A 21,490-nucleotide genomic window follows, 5' to 3' on the forward strand; every position below is an offset into this window, starting at 1 on the left:
ATTTTGTTTTGACCGACTAATCAACCAAGTAGGGATGCATGATATTGAAAAGAACTAATAATGCAATATATACATTATCTGTGATATTTAAAAAATGCAGGAATTTCCTTCACATAGCTTCTGAGATTAATCATTCAAGTATGATTGGGGGGATTTTGTAGTGAGACAATCAGTGTCAGCTCTGCTTTGGTTGTTAAATTGATCAAGAATATGGCTGGCTGTGCACAGAAGCATCAAACTAACTACCAAGTTTATATAATGCCAGAAAGACTTCGCTAGTAGAATATTCATGGAAAAATTAGACCCACGAAAGCCAAGTTGACATTGCAAATTCTGCGACAAGACCACTGCACATGCCCACACATGCTGACACAACACTGTGCAGCCCAAATTTGGGATATTTTTACATCATTTTTTGACATCTTGCCGGCCAACAACTGATGAATTAATAGAGATAAAAATGTGGGAGTTACACTCATTATTAGCTGCAGCTCCAATCAGAGTCCTGAATGACAGCTTCAATAGTGACATTATAAGTATACTTTTTAGATCCTTCTCTTCTCTAAATCGGGTCATGTGAGGACAAACTCCCCAGTAAAACCTTGGTAACCATCATTCCCGTTTCCTCCAGTTTTAGTTAACACAACAAAATCACAATTCTGAGAAAGCTGCTTATGCAATTATGCTGATTCAACCCCCATCTGTCCAGTACAAGACTACAAGGGGTCCTCTCTATCTCAGCTCGGGCTGTCCCCCCCCCACACCCCCCCTTTGATTATCATCTTTATCGACATACTGCATCCAGGATGCGAAGCTGGAAGCGGTGTTACTTTATGAGCAATCGCAGCAGATGCTTATTCATCGCCCTGAGAGGCAAACAGTGTCAGCAGCATCAGGTGCTTTCAGGAAATCTGGTAGGAGGAGGTGACGCATCGCTTCAGGGAAAAGGTTTGAGGAGTGACGAGCACCTCTCGACGGCGAGTATTCCCTCACGACTACAGCAGAGCGGCAGCGCGGAGGCGGCGGTGCGGTGCGGCGCGGCGGAGCGGTGCGGCGGAGCGGCAGCGGCAGGCAGGGGCTTTTCCTCGTCCTCCTCTGACTGCCCACGCATGAATGAACAGAGTGGATGACACACACACACACACACACACACACACACACACACACACACACACACACACACACTTACACACACAGGGAGAGAAACCGCAACAGTGTTCTCCAGGGGAGGAATCCGTGGCTCTCCTCCTCCTCCATGTAGACATTTATAGGAAACTCATTCAGCCCATGGATGTTAACAGTCACGACAACAATGCTGTTTCTCTCTCGCTCTCATCTCTTCCCCTGCTCTTAGCTGTCAGGGAACTCATTCTCGCAGATGAACAGTAAATTAAATAAACAGACATGTCATACAGCCACAAAAAGTATCTCCACACAGCGGCATCCCCCCCTCACTGTGTGTAGAGCTGCTGTGTGATTTAATGACTGCTCAGCACAAACCCTCCGCCGGCTCTGCCCGGGCTACACACACTTTTCCACGGAGCTGATAGTCCGCAGGCTCAGTCAGACAACTGGTGCAGTTCAATACGAGCAAGTGACACTTCATTAACACCAACCATAGAGGGGTTTAAATATCCCCCGTTTAATGTCCTCTCTCTTACCTCCCACACATAGCAGGGACATCTCTGACAGCGGCGTGAGCGTCCCCGGCTCTGTCCTCTACTGAGTGCTCCGTGATTTGTTTGGTCGGTCCGTTTGTCTCTTGGTTACAAAAAAAAAAGAAAGAAAAAAAAAAGAAAAAAGAAACAGCACTCTAACCGCCGAACCGTTAGCCTAAATGGCACCGGAAACAAGGCAGCATCATCTCAGAAGCGAAGTCGTCTGTCTCTCTGCGGGGCTGTTGCTCTCTTCTGGCAGGACAAGACACACAGGAGTGGATTCCTCGCCCCCCTCTTCTTCCTCCTCTGCATTGCTGCTCAGCTCTCCACCACCGCCGCTGCTGCTCCTCCTGCGCGCACAGCCATCTTGTTTCAGCAGCACCCTCCGCGCGAGGACAGTTCCCCCGCGCCACACCGCGCCGCCCTGACGTCACGGTTGATGAGTAGCAGGCAGAGAAGGGGGGGGGGGAGAAGGGGGGGGCACTGCCCTGTTATGATTCATTCATTATTATCAAGACATTACTTTCTTCTATTTCTTTCTAGTCATGCACCCTGCTCTGTAAACAACATCTAAAATCTCTTTAAGTTTCTTTTCTTTTCTTTTTTTTTTTTTGCCTGTTCCACTGCCCGTTTAAAACCTACAGAGCACTCCTGTGATATGATAATCATGTGTTTGCATCATGATGTTTGAAAGGATGGAAGATCTCAGCTTTATGTTGTCCGTCATGCACCAAATGTGAAACCTCTTTTTTTATACAAATATATTATGATACAGATGATACAAGGTTATTTATAATTTTGCAATTTCCTCATTACATTCTGGACAACGAAGTTTATTGTTAAAGCAACATTATGTAGAAACAGGCATTTGATGCGATCTGCCCCCCCACAGATTCTTAGTGCAACACCACTGTTGGAAATAAAACATTGTAAATACACCAAAACATTCTCACTTCCTGCAGGAAAGGAAGCCCGTCTGTGATTTTCACCTGAAGCCTTCCTTATATGTCACTGACATCACGTTTCACGTCTCGAATGCACCAAAACAATATGACGTGAAATGACTCATATCATGATTTATAATTTGAGCCAATTAGTCCAATCACATTTGGAAAGTCTAGAAGAGCCACACAATTAAATTAATTTAACAAATATAAATAGTAACAATTGTGATATGTTACAGAATGAAACAATCAACTGAAACACTAAAATATCCCAAACTAATTTTGATTAGTCTTAGTGAGCTTAGACTTGTCTTCTTCATCAGATCCTATTTTATTGTAGTAATGTGTTTTATTAACAGCAGAACAAATTAATTTTAATTAGAAAGAATTTACAGTCAGTAATAATGATGACTGTAATACTGGATAATTATTTGTGATATGTTGGGTCAGAGGTTTCCAGCAAATGTGACCTGACCAGTTGTGGCTAATATCGGTTGGAGTTTAAGGCACACATGAATGGACATGTTGTAAATTCATGAATTAATATTCTGTTGTTTTCATTTTGTTTGTTAAACCAACCTCTATGGACACTCTTTAGAACAGAGAGACAACCAAAGCAAATGATAAGCATTTACCATAAAAAGTTGGCATTTCAGTAATAATCACTCATGAACAGACGCCTGGCAGCCTGCTTGTTATTGATTAATACTAGTTTGAGAGGAAATTGTCCCTCTTGTTCAAATGGTGAATATTATGTAGTACCTAAAACAGCCGCCAGGGGGCAGCATACGGCCGCTACGACCGCGAGACTACAAGAAATACACAATGCGATGAAGTGCGTTGTTTACGCCTACACTAGGTTCAAGATGGCTGCTGGAGACAACAGCGGCAGGCCTCCTTGCCTTAATTTCTCCGGCCCGGGTCCTTTGGGAAACAGCCAGCCCAGTAACAGCGTTTTCTCCATGCCAGCGTCCAACGGCGGAGCGGTCGGCGCGGGCGGCGGAGCACAGGGAGCTGCGAGGCGACCCAACCCGCAGCTGGGGCCTGGCGGCGGAGACAGCAACGGTGTTTCGACCGGAGCCCAGCCGACTGCGCAGAACTCCCTGCAGCAGTCCGCTGCGGCAGGTGCTGCGGCAGCGGGAGCCATGTCCACCCCGGCGTCCAACATGGCAACCACCGCAGCGTCAAACGCGTCCCAGTCGAACGCACCAACCGCCACTCCGGCAGCTGCGTCCGTGCTGGTGTACCGAGAGCCAGTATACAACTGGCAGGCGACGAAGAGCACCGTGAAGGAGAGGTTCGCTTTCCTCTTCAACAATGAAGTGCTCAGCGACGTTCATTTTCTAGTGGGCAAAGGAATGGGAGTTCAGAGGATACCTGCGCACAGGTAAGTTTTAGGGGCATTCGGAACAATTAGCTAGCTAACTGTGAATCCGCAAAGCGAGAAGACGTCACCTCTGTTTAACCGTTGACAGGTTTGTTCTGGCGGTTGGGAGCGCAGTGTTTGATGCCATGTTCAACGGTGGGATGGCGACGACCTCAACGGAAATCGAGCTTCCTGATGTGGAACCAGCTGCTTTTCTGGCCCTGCTGAAGTAAGATGTGTGTGTGTGACGAGGAGAGCGGGAGTCTGCCATTTAAACTGATTTGCATGTCCTGTGGGCGTGTTTTTTTTTTTTTGTTTTTTTTTTTTTTTTTAACCTCCCAAGAACATACTAGCTTTGACAAACGGCAAGAATGTGCAACTAAAACAAGCTGAAACAACGCCACATAACATTACATACCAACACATCACCTCTATATTGTGTGCAAGAAATTCATAAATAAATAAATAAATAAATAAACACAAATTTAAATGTCTTCCTGCAGGTTTCTGTACTCTGATGAGGTCCAGATCGGGCCTGAGACGGTGATGACCACACTATACACAGCTAAGAAGTATGCAGTGCCGGCCCTGGAGGCTCACTGTGTGGAGTTCCTCAAGAAGAACCTGAGAGCAGACAACGCTTTCATGCTGCTCACACAGGTCTGCGTCCACCCAGTTGCAAGAAGCATCTGTACAGCTTCTTGCAACTCCTAGTTTTGCTGCCTGATATTGTTTTGTGTGCTAAAACTGCAAGAATAATGTGTAACAGAGCTGAAACTGTAGGGTTTGTTGTGGCTATCAATTTATATATCTGTTTTTTCTGCTAATTTTATTACAATGGCAGTTCCAGTACCATAGCCATCCTTTTTGGTTGAAGGATTGAGATCTGGTCCTACTTGTGGATCGTACACTTCATATTAAATTGTCATTTTCTTTATTGCAGTCGTCAATTTTGAGTTACTAGCTACTCCATGTAGTAAGAATGTGTTTTTTAATTTGTGTGTTCTTCGTTTCAGGCGCGTTTGTTCGATGAGCCTCAACTTGCCAGCCTCTGTCTAGAAAACATTGATAAGAACACTGGAGATGCTCTCGCCGCTGAAGGCTTCACAGACATAGATCTGGGTAATGTGGCCTTGTGATTGTTGTCATCTGTATATTTATTTTATGAATAACAGCCAAACTGATTGATCTCTCATCTCTGCTTCCCGTAGACACATTGGTGGCAGTGTTGGAGAGGGATACTCTCGGGGTGAGAGAGGTGCGTTTGTTTGGCGCCGCGGTGCGTTGGGCAGAGGCGGAGGCTCACAGGCAGCAGCTGCAGCCCACACCAGAAAACAAGCGCAAAGTCCTGGGCAAAGCTCTCACGCTCATCCGCTTCCCTCTCATGACCATTGAGGAGTTTGCTGCAGGTAAACAGACAAACCTACACTGTAGATTTACTGTCAGGAAACACACACACACGTACACATCCTGCGCTTCAAGACCCTGAGCTTTATCCTTTGGTCTCGTCATAATTCCTTCAGGTCCAGCCCAGTCCAGTATTCTGACCGACAGAGAGGTGGTGAGTCTCTTCCTCCACTTCACAGTAAACCCAAAGCCTCGTGTGGACTTCATTGACCGGCCTCGCTGCTGTCTCCGCGGGAAGGAGTGCAGCATCACCCGCTTCGGACAAGTGGAGAGCCGCTGGGGTTACAGCGGGACAAGTGACCGTATACGGTGAGTTAGGAGCAGAGCTACAGCTGAAAGGGAGAAATTCTGTACAAATAGTGTCCGTTTGTTCAGCTTGAAAACAACTGTCCGTCAAAATGTATCACAAACTCAACATTGTCATTGTAGTTGGACTTCCTGTCTCCTGTGAAAGAAGGGTCTGGTGCACATAATGCACGTAGGTCTCCACACAGTCACATTTCCTGACATATTCCTGTTGTGTGTTTTTCTTCTCAGGTTCTCAGTAAACAGAAGGATATTCGTGGTTGGGTTCGGTCTCTATGGTTCTATACACGGACCCACAGACTACCAAGTTAACATACAGGTGTGGACCCGAGCGCTTCAGAAATTCTGTCTGGTTCCATCACATGTTGTCGGCAAGTTGTATGATATATCTTCACTGCTCTCTTTCTCTCGACGCAGATCATTCACACAGACAGTAACACGGTGCTGGGCCAGAATGATACAGGCTTCAGTTGTGATGGGTCAGCCAACACCTTCAGAGTCATGTTCAAAGAACCAGTGGAGATCTTACCCAACGTCAACTACACTGCCTGCGCTACACTGAAGGTCAGTCATGTGTTTGGAAGGGTTTGTACAAAGTCTTGAAGGTTTGATTAATACCAAATTTCAACTGTTTTCAATGTTAAGAATACACTTGAATTCATATAATCCTTGAAAAATGCTTGTTTCTATGCCTCCACAGGAGTGATAGCTGTGGCCTAGCATTATATTTTAGGGTTTTCCGTACATCCATCCGTCCGTCCGATATCTGATGCTCTGATTTTGGTCATGGTCACTGTGACCTCACAAAACATATATTTTTCATCAAAGATCTTTCACAAATGTGTAATAGGATAAAAGGATGAAGACATAACATTTTATATCCAAAAGGTCAACTAGACCATGACGTTATAATATTCTGCAAAAAATGCTCAGACCATCAATCAACACCAACTTGACTGGTGCGCCAAGACAGGCAATGCAAGGTGGTAATTCTAGTTTAATATTTAAAATGAAACAATCCTGTTTGTTTGTCTCCTTAACATCTCACACCAGACGGGGAAGTAGAACAAGAATGGGGCTAGACTGTCTAACACGAAGATAGTTAGCTAACTTTTGTACCTGCTAATCAACTACTGGAGAAATGGTGGATTTTACTGTTGCATAAGTAACATGCCTAGCAAAATGACAACTGGAAGGCTGATAAAAAAAATGATAAGAAATGGCTTCAGCGCGGAATCACAGAAAGGAGATCACCCCTCATATAATTGAGTTTTACTTTTAAAAAGTTGTATGAAAATCTATAGATGTCATAGAACAACGAGAAATGGTGATAAGTTTTACACAGCCTGACAAAATTGAAAATATATTCAATTAACTCTCAAAGAATATAAATGAGATCTAATCTCTCACTCTGCAGTTTTGGCTCCGGCAGTGTGTTCACCCTCTCTGTTTGTCTTTCAGGGTCCAGACTCTCATTATGGTACTAAAGGAATGCGAAAGGTAACACATGAGTCATCATCCACTGGCACAAAGACGTGTTTCACCTTCTGCTACGCGGCGGGCAACAACAATGGCACTTCAGTAGAGGACGGACAGATTCCCGAGGTCATCTTCTACACATAGTCACCTCCAACAACGTAGCAACGATAAACCATCAAATGTGACAAATTGACGCCAGCGCGGGGCCCCACCTCAGCAGCCGCACTGGGGACTGATCTCTCAGACATCATACTGTTATCTCCATATAGTGCACTACCGTTGACCCGGGTGGTCAAATAGCCGTAAAGTGATGTAGGTCACTACATGGGGCGTAGCTTGTCATTTGAGATGCTGTCTCTCTCTTTTTCAGCGGCTTCCTTTAATCGCCTTGTGTTGTAGTGATGCCAGCCTCTGAATCAGACATGACTGTAACCGACTCCACAGGGGAAGGAGAGGGAGGGAGGAGCCTCTCAGATTATTCACAGTATCGATGTCACTGCTGTGGGTTGACGGCACAAGGCTTGACACTGAATTCTACTTAAGCTGTACAATTCCCCTTCCTGTTCTCCGCAGCGTTATTGCCAAGGAGAGTCACAACTGTATGAATGTACAGTTTATCAGATTCGCCAAGACAAGTTCCCCGTCATCGTTCAGTACAGACCAGCATTTCACTGAATCCCACATCAGCTGTAACTTCCATAGCTCCCCGTAGACCTCATCGGCTTTTCTGAACTCTTGGCGAATTTGAACCAAACGTCATATTAATCTTATCAACATGGTCATGGTAAGCAATTTTTCCGGGTTTCTACATACAGTACAATCTGCAATTTCTCGTGTCCTTGCTTGGTAGTTGCCTATACCCAAGAAACCTTGCACTTCTCGGCCTTGCATATGTTCATTTGGTTGTTCTATGAATGCACACTAACTCTTCAGATATGATTCTTTTGAGCTTTGTTTTAAAAAGTATGGGCGGAAGAGCTTTCCCTCTTGGTGCGGACGTTTAAAGGGCCGTATATTAAAGTGGCATTTATTAACATTATATATGTAACTTGAAATAACTATTGATTAAAGAGTGAGGAAAATGTACTGTGGTTGTTTGTTCATTTGGAAGAGTACCCACCCTCAGGAGTGACGCTTGGGTCTGGAGAAGGTCGACACACTCTTATGTCTGTACGGCAAGTATAACCCAACAGCCGCTTAGCTTAGCTTAGCTTAGCTTAGCTTAGCTTAGCTTAACAATCACACTGGAATTGGAGAGATCATTTACTGAAAAATGAAGAGGAGAAAATAGATATGAGCACCATCGCTGACTAGCATGTGCATGTTCTTTAAAAGCAAGAGAGAGAAGCAACCTGGCTGTGCAACATTTATAGCAAGGTGAACTGTACGGGAAGGGTTATACTGTATTTGGGGTTCAGGTATAGCCTGATATGGATATTCTTTGTCAGGGTTAAATAGACACAGTCCAAGGAACCTTAAAAATGAAGGGAGGGTCATTACATTATGGAATCTTGCTTTGGGGCCAGACTTTGGCGCTGGTTGTAATGAAGTCAATGGAAAGTGCATGTAGTAACAGTAAAACCCTACATGTATATGCTGTGTAGTGTCTGATGAAGAAATGCCTCCAGAAGATGAGAGAAAACACTTCAGAGAGATGCTTAACCACTGACCTTTTTATCGACAGATTGTCCTTTACAAGACTGTAGCAGAGCACCTGGTGTCATTGCAGTCACATCAGTGGGAGTCAGTTCGACCTGTCACGTTTGTTGAGACTATTAATCAGTGGTTAACCTTCTCTCTGAAGCATGTTCTGTCATTTACATCAAAAGTCCTGTTATGTAGACATGTTGGGTTTTAATGTGTTTCTCCCACTGACTTCAATACAACCAGCACAGAAGTCTGGCTCCAAAGGTCCAGACCGGAAAGTGTCCTTCAGAACATTACACCGTCTTACTACATAAAATTGTTGGTCCTGTACTCCTCGATCAAGCTCCATAAAGTACTAAAACCATATGGCATCATCTCCTTCCTCACCTGGGTTGATGAACGAGAATTGTTGGCAGGATCTTGACAAGACTGGTAAGTGCACATTTTCTTGGTACCACCAAACTACAGAGCAGCTTATTTCCCCAGGCTGCGAGACTCCTCAATTCATCCACAACACCTCATTCAAAATTGTTTTAATTTGACTTATCCAACCTCGAAAAGTTGGAATCTGACCTTGTAACAGGCGTTAAGAATGACTCATCAGTGAATATTGTCCCTGATGGGTCTCATTTGCTTCTCTGGGTCTCATACAGAAACCAGAATTGAATTGAGACTGTTTCATAACCAGTTAAAAAAACTCTGTCGTACTGTTAAATAATAATAATAAAAAGAAGCGATCTGATAACTTTCAGCCCAGTGGGTAAATAACAGTCACATTTTCATCGTGAGTCGAACATTTTTATTAATTTCATCCACTGAACAAAGGTCCAATCCAGGGATTTTGATGTCTGTAACACTTTATTGGTGGTTTCAATTGTTTCATCTGGCCTTGTTCCATTTACAATATGCATTATTGCAGCAGTATCACAGTGCACTGTACAGACCCATCCTGGCAGATGAGAGGGGGGGGGATGATGTGGAGGAAGAGAAGAAACGAGAGATACGACTGCTTTGATCCAATTGTTCCCCAAAACCCTCGCCCTAGGCACTTGGTGTACTGTAGCTGTGAAATGAAAAAAAGCACTGCTGCCTCCACTAGCCTACAACAGAAGCCTAAGCTTTGTTTCTGCTCCAGTCAAAAGAAATTGTGCGATGTATCTGTAAGCCTGTGCAAAGATTTTTAAAGTGCCCACGGGGTAGGGTTTAGAGATTGATTTGGTATTTTATAATCCAGGGGTCAGTGTTTACAGTTTGTCCAAGTAGTTGTCAAGGGCGGGGATGCCCTCTTTCAGACCTTTGCGTTTCCTGATATCCCCGACAATCTGGTAGGGTCTGCTGGCGGGGTCGGTGGGGTCTCCCTGGAGAATCTGCCAGTGGTCGAACACGCACTGAGGAAAGGCCTGGCCTCCAGTGTTGCTGCGCAGGTCAGCTGTGAAGCCTGGAGGAAATAAAGAATAAGGAAATAAACGTCTAACCCCCTGCGATCCTGATCCTGACGGCAATCTGTGTTACAATGGAGTTACAGGGCATTCATGAGGTGAAAGAAAATTGAGTTGCAGACAGAAAAAAAGCCCCTGAAGTCCCACAACAACTTGGAAAAATGGCTGACAAAATGATGTAACGATCTCGACGAAAGACATCTGCCATATTCAGGTGGCTAGTCTCTATAAGTGAGTACAATATGATGCAGATAAAGGTGACTGGTGGAGGTAGGCACTCTACTGGCATTCTAGTTAGCAAATACAACCGTCTTCTTTGGAGCTACCATGTTTATTTTGTGTTAGAATGTAAAAATTCGTGGACTTTCAGGTTAAGACACATCAAAGATCCATTTTTGAATCTTAAATAATCTCTAGTGAACTTCATCCAAGTCTTTCTGCTTCTCTTAAATTACTAACCAAGACCAGATAATTAAATAAAGCAAATTATTCTTAAATCAAACATATGGTTGAATCAAAAAGCATCACATTCAGGTGAAACTGCCGTAAATGTATAAGATTCATGCAATATTCATCACAAACACCCACCGAAGGACTCGTTGACAGGGAGGAAGGCTTTCACTACAAACATGGGAGTTCCCACCACATGCGTCTCCTCAAACACGTGACCTCGTTTCCTGTTCAACACACCGTAGATCCCACCGACCACCTGCTCCGGGCACTGCACGGGGAAACAGAGGACAGCGTGACAGTAAGTCAAGTGACACGGAGATAATAAAATCACAAATGGTACACTTGAAGAATCTTATGGCAACGTTTCCTCCACACACACCTGGATCTCCACCAGGTATACGGGCTCCATGAGTCGTGGCTGGGCAGTGAGCTGGCAGGCGTACAGGACCCTACGAGCTGTGGGAATAATCTGTCCTCCGCCGCGGTGGATGGCGTCTGCGTGCAGCGTCACGTCATGAATGTCAAAGCGGATTGCGCGCATGTTCTCCTCACATAGAGCACCCTGCAGGACCAGGACAGAGACTGCATGTCAAAGAAATCTGAGCAACGATTACACAGAGCCACAGATTCAGTCTCTTTCACTGCTGCTCACCTCTTTAGTCGCCCACTGGAACCCGGCCACCACGCTGTCCTTGATCTCGTTGAGGTACTGGACCCCCTTTGTCATGTCTATCAGCAGGTTGGCCCCGGTGCCGTCTGGACCGAAGCACCAGATCTTCCTGGCCTCTGCCACCTCCCACTCATACTTCTCGGCGAGGTAACGGGCACGCGCCTTGAGCTCCTGTCGAGCGGTGACGTCCCCTTTCTCGATGTCTTCAGCCAGGCCGTCGGGGAACGGGCGGGACTTCATGAAGAGCCGATTGTGCTTGTTGGGGGACTTGGACAGACACATCTGGTCTGATTCTTCCATCACTGTCTCTCTGTAAGACACGACTGGGTCTGATTTCTGGAAAGGGATGAAAAAACACAAAATATAATTAAAGGTAAAAAGGCTCATGTGAATAAATCCTGATGCCTCGTCACCTTCAGTGGAATGCAGGCGTGATCCTCCTCCAGGTCCTTCAGGCAGATCTCGAGGTGCAGCTCTCCGGCTCCAGCGATGATGTGCTCCCCGGACTCCTCGATGATGCACTGCACCATGGGGTCCGACTTGGCCAGACGCTTCAGTCCCTCCACCAGCTTGGGCAGGTCAGCGGGGTTCTTGGCCTCCACGGCAACTCTGACCACGGGGCTCACGCTGAACTTCATCACCCTCATGTTGTGGGCCTGCGGACAGAGACACCGAGCTCGAAGACTTGCTCTATTTGTGCTGTTGTAACAGGTAGAACTTGTATAAGTAACTCATTAGTATGGAAGCCCTGAGAGGCCAATTAGAAAGAAAGGAAAAAAATCAATTTCAGTTTTCTGTGTGATCCAAATTGCTTTTTTCCCCGTGTGTGTGACCAAAGAACAAGTTTAAAGGAAAAAAAGTTTTTGCCAAGATGATCTTTTTCATTCTGGCAAAGAAAAAAAATCACCTGCCTTATTTAATTATTGATGTATTCATATGTTTCACCTCTTTTCACAGATTAAAAATGTAATTTAGAAATGGGATCAAGGAGGAAGAAAAACAAAACTTTTCAAAGATAAGTAAAAATGTAAATTAAGCCATTATCCTCTCACCCACATGCTGAAGTTAAAGTCATGAGAAGTTTCGTGGTCCACAAAACAGTTTCACTTTTAGTTGAATTTATCTTTTAAAATCTATCTGCATATCCCATCTATTAATTTTTTTCACTTTCCTCTCAGGACTCCTGTACATCATCCATTGATTAGTACATCAGTGACTAAACGACAACAAAAGAGCAGGACACTACCTGATCATACGTGGTAATGGTCCCTGTCTTAACCAGGAACTGGTCGACACCAACCAGACCCACGATGTTGCCACATGGGACATCATCAATAGGCTCCACGTACCGGCCCATCATCAGAATGGTCCTGCAGGAAGAGGAAAAAGTTATAAAAAGCTGTGAGAAGAGAAAACTTGAGTTTAGAAAACATGTTTCTTTATTCCCATGTATAGTGGGTTTTTCCACCTCTGGATGGGTTTGATGTAGAGATCCTCCTTCTTGCCAGGGGTGAAGTTTGGCCCCATGATTCGAACCTTCAGTCCGGTGGACACGCTGCCAGAGAACACACGACCGAAAGCATAGAAGCGACCCTTGTCGCTGGTTGGGACCATCTTGGAAATGTACATCATCAGAGGAGCCTTCGGGTCGCAGTTCTTAATACCTGAGAAGACAGCAGAGACAGTGAGGCCTGAATATAGCACAGCCCAAATAAAGCCAATTATTTTATGCTCCATCATCATCATCAAAATGCTCCGTGTCTTCTCTGGAGACGTGCTTTGGAGGCGTTCCACTGACCCATGGCGGCCTCGTCGTCTCCCGGCCCTTCGTAAAGCAGCTCACAGCGGTACTTCTGTGCAGTGACGGGGGAGGGCAGGTGGATGGTGATCATCTGGAGCAGAGCCTCTCCGGCAGGCAGCCAGCGTCGCATCACAGCCTTCAGCAGGGGCTTCCCCTCCTTCTCCTTGTCCTCCGAGTCCAGTTTGACGCCAAGTTTATCGATGAGTTTGGCCGTCTCGTCCTTCTTGAAATTCATGATGGCGTCAAACACCTTGAAGGACAGCGAGAGAGGGGAAAGAACTCAACCTCCAGCCCTGCAAGTATCACACAAATGACGGATTAATGTCACCTTTTTCTCCATTCACCTTGAAGATGGGGTCCAGAACGAGCTGGCAGAAGGTGCGGGGAAGCTTCTCGCCGTTGGGACCCGTGGCGGTCTTACTGAACTTGCCGGCTTTTGGGTCAAAATATCTGCGTGTCAAACAAATTATTGCAAAACATCACAGCACTGAAATGACTGGTTACAATCATGAAAACTTGATGGTGTGCGCTAGAAATGTTTTTTAAAGGGCGACTTTGGTTCCAGGTAGCAGGGACGCCGTTTTTCAGCCTCGTGTTAATCTTTTGTACTTTTTCCATCGTGTTTACCTGTCACCCCACAGTTTCTTCATCATGTCCTCCACTTTCTTACACCTCTCCGCCGGTCCCAGCTTACATTCTCCTTTGGTGAATTTAGCCACGTACATCTCAGCGAACTGCTTCAAGGTGAAAGCCCAGCCATGGAGGCCGGAGCCGAACCCGACTGTACCAATGACAGGATCAATCTGAGGACAATAAAGAGAAGAGTAACATTTCTCTCCTGGTTCAGCATGGATTTGTGTCTGAGTGGCAGGGCCTCGAGACTAGAGACGAGGGTAAAAGTGCTCGCTAAGCACACGCTAATGCTTTTAGAGGCAACGACAGATGATGATAAAGAAGAAAATGAGCAATATTTTGATTTTGAGACAAGTAAAATAGCGCTGTTTGAGCCGCTCCCTCACCATGATGTTGCCCATGGGTCCACCCTCATCCTCTCCGTAGGTGGAGATGATGACGTTGACGTTCTCCACGATGCGTTGGAAAGTCGAGTAGAGCTCGTCCGTCTGCAGCTGAAGCTCTAGCAGGGCGCGGTCCATCTTGTTCATCATCAGCACCGGCTTGATGCGCTCAGCGATGGCCTGCCGCAGCACGGTCTCAGTCTGCACGCACACACCTGTCAGCGAAAACGACCAGGTGAGCCCGGACGTGAAGAGAGAGAGTATATGTGATGTGGGTGCGTGTGTGAGATACGTTCTTACCTGAGACACAGTCCACCACCACCAGGGCTCCATCAGTGACCCTGAGGGCAGCGGTGACCTCAGAGGAGAAGTCAACGTGACCCGGGGAGTCAATCAGGTTGATGAGGAAGCCGCTTCCATCTTTACACTGCTTGATGAACGCCAGGTCGTTCTCTTCCAGCTCGTAGTACAGAGAGATGGCCCTGAGCGGCAGAGAGGGAAACATGAGACGGCTGGAGACGTGATCACCTGCCAGCACCACCTCTTCGTTAAAAATACATGTGAAGGACAGAATGGATCAATAAAGTTAAATTAAATAAGTACATGTCTGAACTAACAATACTGGATTCCACTGAGCCAGAAATAGGGCAGATGTGCTGAGTCACACAGAGATCATCCAAGTTCAGGTGATGGAAACCAGCTCGACTGGAACGATTACAGCACACAATTAATGATGTAAATTGATGTTTGTGCTCTCGCGTCTACCAGAACTGGAATCCTGAGTAAAGAACCATCCTGAGTAGATTTCTGAACATGCAGTGCTTCAGCTACATCTTTCCGGCCTCTATAAAAGTGTTGCCGAGGTTGTTTTAATTAAATCAGAGGAATAATTCTATTTACAACCGGCAATCAACGCAAATACTGCGGCTACGAATCAGCCAGCAGCTTTTAGAAAGTGATGGCTGCATAATAGATGAAACATAATACTGTCAGACCAGACACAGTTAAAGAAATGTTTGTATTTCATATCAATAATAATGTTGTGATACAAACTACGGATACATCGATTTGCTTTTTTAGGGTCAATACTCATAATTAGTCCTTAACGGATATTTGGAGTTTACATTTGCATCAGGGCTGCACAGAAAAAAATCACAACGCAATTAATTTTAACATTCTAAATAAATTTTAACAAATAAATTAGTGGGAATTATAATTTTTGTATCACAATTTTAATTAAAGACAATGCTACTTGGTCACACAGTTTACCTTCATCAAAATAACTAAATAACTAAATACTCGGCTGTAGATTGATTCTATTTTGATTTTTTACTCCACTACATTTACTCGATATTTTTAGTTACTAGTTACTTTGCAGATTTTGATTATTCTGTGTCGACAGGTGTAAAAAATCAGACGGCTACAGACAGAGAGAGGCGGCTGCATCGGAGCCAAAGTAGCACATTTTAAAAAATATTGTTATTTGTGCCCTTTTGTCATGGCTTTATGTTGTTTGTGCAGCCAAAGACAGACAGGAAACAGGGTGAGAGGGAGTGACGGGGGGATAACATGCAGCGAGGGTCCACAGGTGGGATATAAACCTCAGCTGGGCTCATAATCGGTCTAACTCCTGCTACAGACCCCCCTCATACTAACAGACAAATGTTTTTATTTCCTTTATTAACTGTAAGCTTTCCCCCTGGCACGTGTTCATACTGACATAAGAATTTAACATGAAATGTATAAACTCTCATCGTCTGGGAATGGAATGACTTGAACCCGTGATATTTCTGTTTTGCGCTGTTTTGTGGGAGCTTGTTCATGCTGGCTAAAAATCACTGTCATGTCAGTGAACCAGTCTGGATTTAGGAATATTGTGGATGTCTCCTTTTGTTGTCAATCAATCTGATGTGACTACACTCATGTTGTTGAAGCTGATTAGCAACTTTTTTGAGGGATAAACTCTATAAAATAATAACTAAGTAAGTGTCTCTCCTCATATTTGTTGCTCATGTAGTTGTGAATATTTACTCTAAAAGAGAAATATTCAAGTTTTTAAGACCTTTTCACGTGTTGGTTTGTTTAAACCCCACTTCCCTGCAGCACGTACGTGGATTTGATGGTGATGCAGCGCTCCTGCTCGTCTTTGCGGGTGTCTGTGAAGCGAGTCTCTCCGGCGCGGGACGAAGCAATGATCCCCGCTTTGGACACCAGTGAGTCAGTCAGCGTGGACTTCCCATGATCCACGTGGGCAATCACGGACATGTTCCGGATGTTGGACTTCTTGTCCATGATGGCCCGGATCTGATCCACAGTGAAGTTCACCTGGGTGGGGGGGGTGGGTTACACTCATCCAGTTTTTCCACAACCAGCACAGGTTCAGTTTATTCATCATCTGCATCTATTTATTTATGACCACTACCAGATGTCATTTCAAGTGGAGTTATAAAAAGAAAGACATGCTGGAAACTGAATCCATCAGGCCAACTGCGAGGACGGAGTGTGAAGACTTAACCGTCTGGTTTCTAAACAAGCAAACAGGATCAGGATTTACTGAGTCACCACTCATGCTGCAGCTCAATGGGCCATTTCAGAACCAACGGGGGGGACAAAATCTCTTCATTTCACACCTTAAACTTCTCTTTAACACTTGATTTTCAGGTGAAATGTACACTGGATGGGTAAATTCTTAATTTAGACCAACAGGAAGCACTCAATCTGAACTTAGTTTATTATTTAACTTAGTTCAAGCGGAAATCCTCCCAATCACAGAAGTGATGAAGGTGCATTTTAGGTGATTTTTGCCCTCATAGTGTGGTAGCCATTTTCACTGTACGCCTGTGTGGGCCTCAACAGTATGATTCCACTTTCCTACCATGGGAAAAAATAAGGATCTAACACAAGTTAACACAACTATACCACCTCAAAGTCACCCAGCTTACATAACAAGTAGAGCAATATCACATTTAGCACGTCATGAGACAATCAGAGCCTCTAATGATGAATTATAAGCAGTTATAAATCCTCTTCCACCATGATAAGCCCCCCAAAAAATGAAATGCAATGCAGCTTTCCATGCAGGTGACGCACAGCTGAACTACAGCACTATAATACATTATATCGCCCCTCACGTCCGTGCATGTGACGCAGTCTGTTCGAATCTGGTCTAAATCTACAGTCTGGAGTGAACAGGGTCTGTGTTGGGACCTCGGCTGTGCGTTATCGACGCTGTGTTTTCTGCCGTCGTATGCGACAGAGGCAGCTCGATATTAAGGGCTTTAATATGAACGTCACAGCGGAGGCAGCGCCGGGCCGTGAGGGAGTCCAGGCCACAGCCCTGCAGCTTCACCCGGCCGGCTGCTGCTGCGTATGTCCTCCGCGAGCGCACACACGCGCGTCATGCGGTCATCCAACACCACCGAGCTCGTGCATCCACCTCTCACACACCTGACAGCCCCGCTCAGACAGCCCGGAGCTTTCTATACCCGAAGGTTATTTCACAAGGCTCTGGGAAGCTGGCGGGTCCCTCACCTGCTACATCTCCAGAGGGAGACAACAACACGTATACGAGCGTCTGAGGGGGAAAAAAAAAAAGTTGACACTCACCATCTTGTCGGCAGGTCGTTGGTCTGTACGAAGGGTTTATTGCTGCAAAACTCTGCCTCTGAGGACAGGCAGTCCCGGTGGTGACAGGAGGAGCTGCTGCTGCTGCCGCTGCTGCCGTCGTGTTGGTGGTGCAGGAGGGAGGGTGCAGCAGCAGGGGGCGCTGCTCCTCCACAGCCCGGTGTCATCTGACTGGGACATGGACGTGTGCCCGCTGCGTAACTGCGCACAGGCGGGCCGAGGGGTGAAAAACAGGGCCGAATTCAGGTTAATTCACTCATGTGAGGCTTGATATTGGCATTTTATTCAGTTTGAGTTAATCAAACCGGGCTGACGTTTGGCTGCTGTGAACAAATGCTGCTTTCTTCAGTTCTGTTTTACCAAAAGCCCCCTAACTTGTTGAACAAGCCAATAAAAATATTGTTTCCTTATGGTTTTTTTTTATTTTTTTATTTTTTTTATCAACTTCTCGCTAATAGAGGCCAAAAGTGACTCATAATTTACATTTTTGTGACGCATTTGTAATATTTTTGAATGTGTGAGAAGGTCGCACCAAACTCCATGCAAAAACTAGTTGGTTTAAGGAGAGTGTGACCCCTCTAATACACAGGGCGAGCAGCAGAGTTGAGAATTCTGTTTCCATATATTTTTTCTTTTTCTAGAAAAATTGTCAACTGTGATATAATGCCGATTTGGCTAAAATGTATGTAATTTGATGACGGATCAACAACGGTGTTGTAGCAGGTGTGCAGGGCTGCCAACCAGCAAGACAACTTAAAATTGGCATATTGTTGAATGAAGTCTGGTGGAAATTTTGCAATGATGCGTGAGGACATTGAAACTGGCCCCAATCTTATATCACCACAAATCAACACTAATCCTGCACATGCTCATTTATTATTCATAAAAAAAATAATCATTTGAATACCAGCCAGTGATTATTTAGTAAGAGATGCCTCGGGTCATTTTTGGACACTTGGCTGATTACAAAACACTATTTCAGGTGTAATTTCATTAGTTTCACACACACACACACACACACACACACACACACACACACACACACACACACACACACACACACACTTCAAACACCTGAGGCACCAGGTGAGCCTCTGCTGTGATGGAGAAAGAATATGAGTCTGGCAGGAGGTGGCAGAAGAGAGCAACTGAACCTAAACTCGAGTCTGGATTTATTTTGAATGGCTTTAAACAGACTTTGAATTGAATTTGTCTGAGCTGAGTGATTAACTGGCATTTGAAATGTCTAGATTTTATTTTTGACTGAATTAGAATAACGTTAACTGACTTTAAGGACCAAACTCTGGTAAGAGTTGTGTCTCAGAGGGAGAGGAGTTATTCACCTACACCCATGAATTTTACACAAATAAAGGTAGGAGATATCTGTTGAAATGCAGACCATGTTAATAATATCTGGTTGTATTTGCAGCTTTCCCCTGTGTTTTACTGCTGCGTTGTTTCATGAAGAGATCTTGGTTGGTGGACAGAACAGAAGCTGATCGGTGTGTCGTAGCAGCTCTCCACCAGCTGAGGGCAGAGAACCACAAAACAAACACCGAGGCCTGACAGAAGCTGAAATGAGAACATGTCCAGGCTCAGTCAATCTGTGTTTTTTTTTTTTTTTTCTTCTCGTGGACGCTTCTATATGAAAATACACACTCGATTATACTGAAGGTAATGGGATGTTTCCTGCTACCCCGGCGGACTCAATTCAACGTGCTCGCAGGAGAAACACACTCGTGCAATGAAAAATACATGGATGTAACATAATAGGCATACAATGGGCCCCCACAGGAGCAGATGTCTCCCTGACGTGATGGTTTATTGTAGTGCTGAAAGAGAAAGCTTTTTAAAAAACATGGACATGACTGAGTGAAGAGCATGTCATAGAAATTTTGATGGATTCCTACTAACACAGTTTTATTTTTTTATTTTTTTTATGACCTGGCAACAGAACATGAAATTAATGTTTATTTTCTGCTTTTTTTGGATCTCTATGTTTTAAAACCACGAGAAAACAAAAACTTATTAGGAACTCCTGTAAAGCACGACTTGTAAGAGCGAGGTCCCGTCTTCTCTTGTTCTCAGTGAGAGCACACAAACTGAATTAAAGTTTGGACGGCTGTAAAGAAGAAGGTTATTCGACTCTACAGTCCACAGGGAGACGAGGTAATAAAAGCTTTTCTAATAAGAGACGCGAACCAATAAACTTCCCGCTCATTTCAACTGACACTGAGAGCTGTGCGCCCTGTCACGTCTCTGACAGCTTGGCGCGATCTGCGAAAACAGTCACGCTCGCTGCAAATCAAGTTTCTTTCCAGAAGTCTGCAGTCACTTAACTCTCTGTAAGTGAGCACAGATGACTTCACGTCAGAAATAAACCCTCGGCTTTTATGGCATGACATTTCCTACGCCTTTAACGCAGCTGGTGTCTTCTTGAAGAAAAGGATGTTGACAGTGGCTGCGCCGCTCCAAGAAAAAGCTTTTGTACACACCGAAAGAGGAGGAATCGGTTGCTTTTGTTCATCACAAAACGAGTTAGAAGTGCATTTAATTGCCGTCTACATTTAACAGAAGACGAACTAAATCAGGCTTTTAAAAATGAATCAAAACTTTATGTCGAACACTTTGTATCGGGCTTGATTTAGACGTTTGCTGCTGTGTTTTGGGAAGAAACTCTGATGGGTTATTGCTCACACGTTCTCTGAGAAGAACACTGCAGGACACTGACCTGAATTTTAACTTCTAATGAGTAATGAAGTCATTAAAGGCCGAGCTCTTTAAAATAATCGGAGAGCTGACCGAAAACCTAAACGGCTGAAAGAATTCCCAGTTGCATTTTTGTATTCTAGGCGAGTCCTGAAGTCAAGAAAGCCATTATGTGAGGTCAGGAACAACAGTTAGGGACAACAGTGGTAATTATGATATATATTGATACAAATATTACAAATTAATTAGAAAACATATTGCAGTGGGATCCCCAACACATGGCTACTCAGCAGTCACTTGTAAAATTACCAATACCAGGAGAAAAAAAAAGACTTCCAGTCATCTTAGTGGTTGTAATTAATTACTTTCCCCTCTTTTAAGTGATACTTCTGAAAAGTGATAATTCAATAAATGATTATCATTATTGTTTGGCCAAATTTGGATCAGAACTTTAGCTAGCTAGCATGCGTTATACTACATATCGTTGTGTGATGCGTACTTAAGTACGAGTAAAATTACAGACTTGACAAAAAATGCTCATAAAAGTACAAATACCCATAAAAAATGGATTTTTCTTCTTTTTCATGCACAGTTATATGGAGATAATGACTTATTGTGTTGTTTTCTTGATATAACAAAGTTTTTTTTTCCTCTTGTTTCCCTTGTTATATCGAGATAATGACATAATAATATAATAATGAGTTATACAGTTTTTTTTCCTGGTGGTGGGACCATCAGATGTATGTTGACCTCATAGCCACGACCTTAACAAACAAACTCCAGTGAGGATGATTATTTCATATGGACTATGTTCAAGAGAAATGGAAAATCAAAACAGATGCTCAGCTGCCGCCATATTGTGTCGCCATGTGTTCAAACTTCGTTTCAATTTTCTGCTGAATTAAAGGTATTACCGTTCAAGAAGTGCTCCAAACATTGAGCAAACAACTTCTCTCCACGCAGAGTGGCTT

General features: G+C 44.4%; 3 protein-coding genes across 3 annotated transcripts in view; 1 reads left to right on the top strand and 2 right to left on the bottom strand.

The window, feature by feature from the left end:
* The window catches only part of LOC119010896 (protein unc-13 homolog A-like), a 34,841-nt gene extending 32,760 nt beyond the window's left edge, over nt 1-2,081 (bottom strand). Inside the window, exon 1 of the mRNA XM_037083473.1 lies at nt 1,662-2,081. Within this exon, the coding sequence (XP_036939368.1) occupies nt 1,662-1,683 (22 nt within the window). The 5' untranslated portion in view covers nt 1,684-2,081. The remainder of the gene's footprint in view (nt 1-1,661) is intronic.
* A 1,290-nt stretch (nt 2,082-3,371) lies between these two features.
* On the top strand, nt 3,372-8,246 carry LOC119010895 (BTB/POZ domain-containing protein 2). The gene is made up of 9 exons (XM_037083472.1): nt 3,372-3,989; nt 4,078-4,197; nt 4,472-4,628; nt 4,985-5,090; nt 5,180-5,377; nt 5,492-5,684; nt 5,913-6,000; nt 6,099-6,245; nt 7,143-8,246. Exons 1-9 carry the CDS (start codon nt 3,433-3,435, stop codon nt 7,302-7,304), a joined length of 1,728 nt encoding a protein of 575 aa, XP_036939367.1. The 5' UTR covers nt 3,372-3,432; the 3' UTR covers nt 7,305-8,246.
* A 1,337-nt stretch (nt 8,247-9,583) lies between these two features.
* On the bottom strand, nt 9,584-17,944 carry eef2b (eukaryotic translation elongation factor 2b). The gene is made up of 14 exons (XM_037085079.1): nt 17,793-17,944; nt 16,297-16,511; nt 14,487-14,668; nt 14,190-14,401; nt 13,798-13,973; nt 13,515-13,620; nt 13,168-13,420; nt 12,838-13,033; nt 12,616-12,739; nt 11,783-12,025; nt 11,352-11,705; nt 11,079-11,261; nt 10,835-10,967; nt 9,584-10,245 (listed from the first exon to the last, which is right to left on the bottom strand). Exons 1-14 carry the CDS (start codon nt 17,793-17,795, stop codon nt 10,052-10,054), a joined length of 2,574 nt encoding a protein of 857 aa, XP_036940974.1. The 5' UTR covers nt 17,796-17,944; the 3' UTR covers nt 9,584-10,051.
* Nucleotides 17,945-21,490: the final 3,546 nt, after the last annotated feature.

This window comes from Acanthopagrus latus, chromosome 21 (assembly GCF_904848185.1).
Source record: "Acanthopagrus latus isolate v.2019 chromosome 21, fAcaLat1.1, whole genome shotgun sequence".
NCBI classification, from domain to species: domain Eukaryota; kingdom Metazoa; phylum Chordata; class Actinopteri; order Spariformes; family Sparidae; genus Acanthopagrus; species Acanthopagrus latus.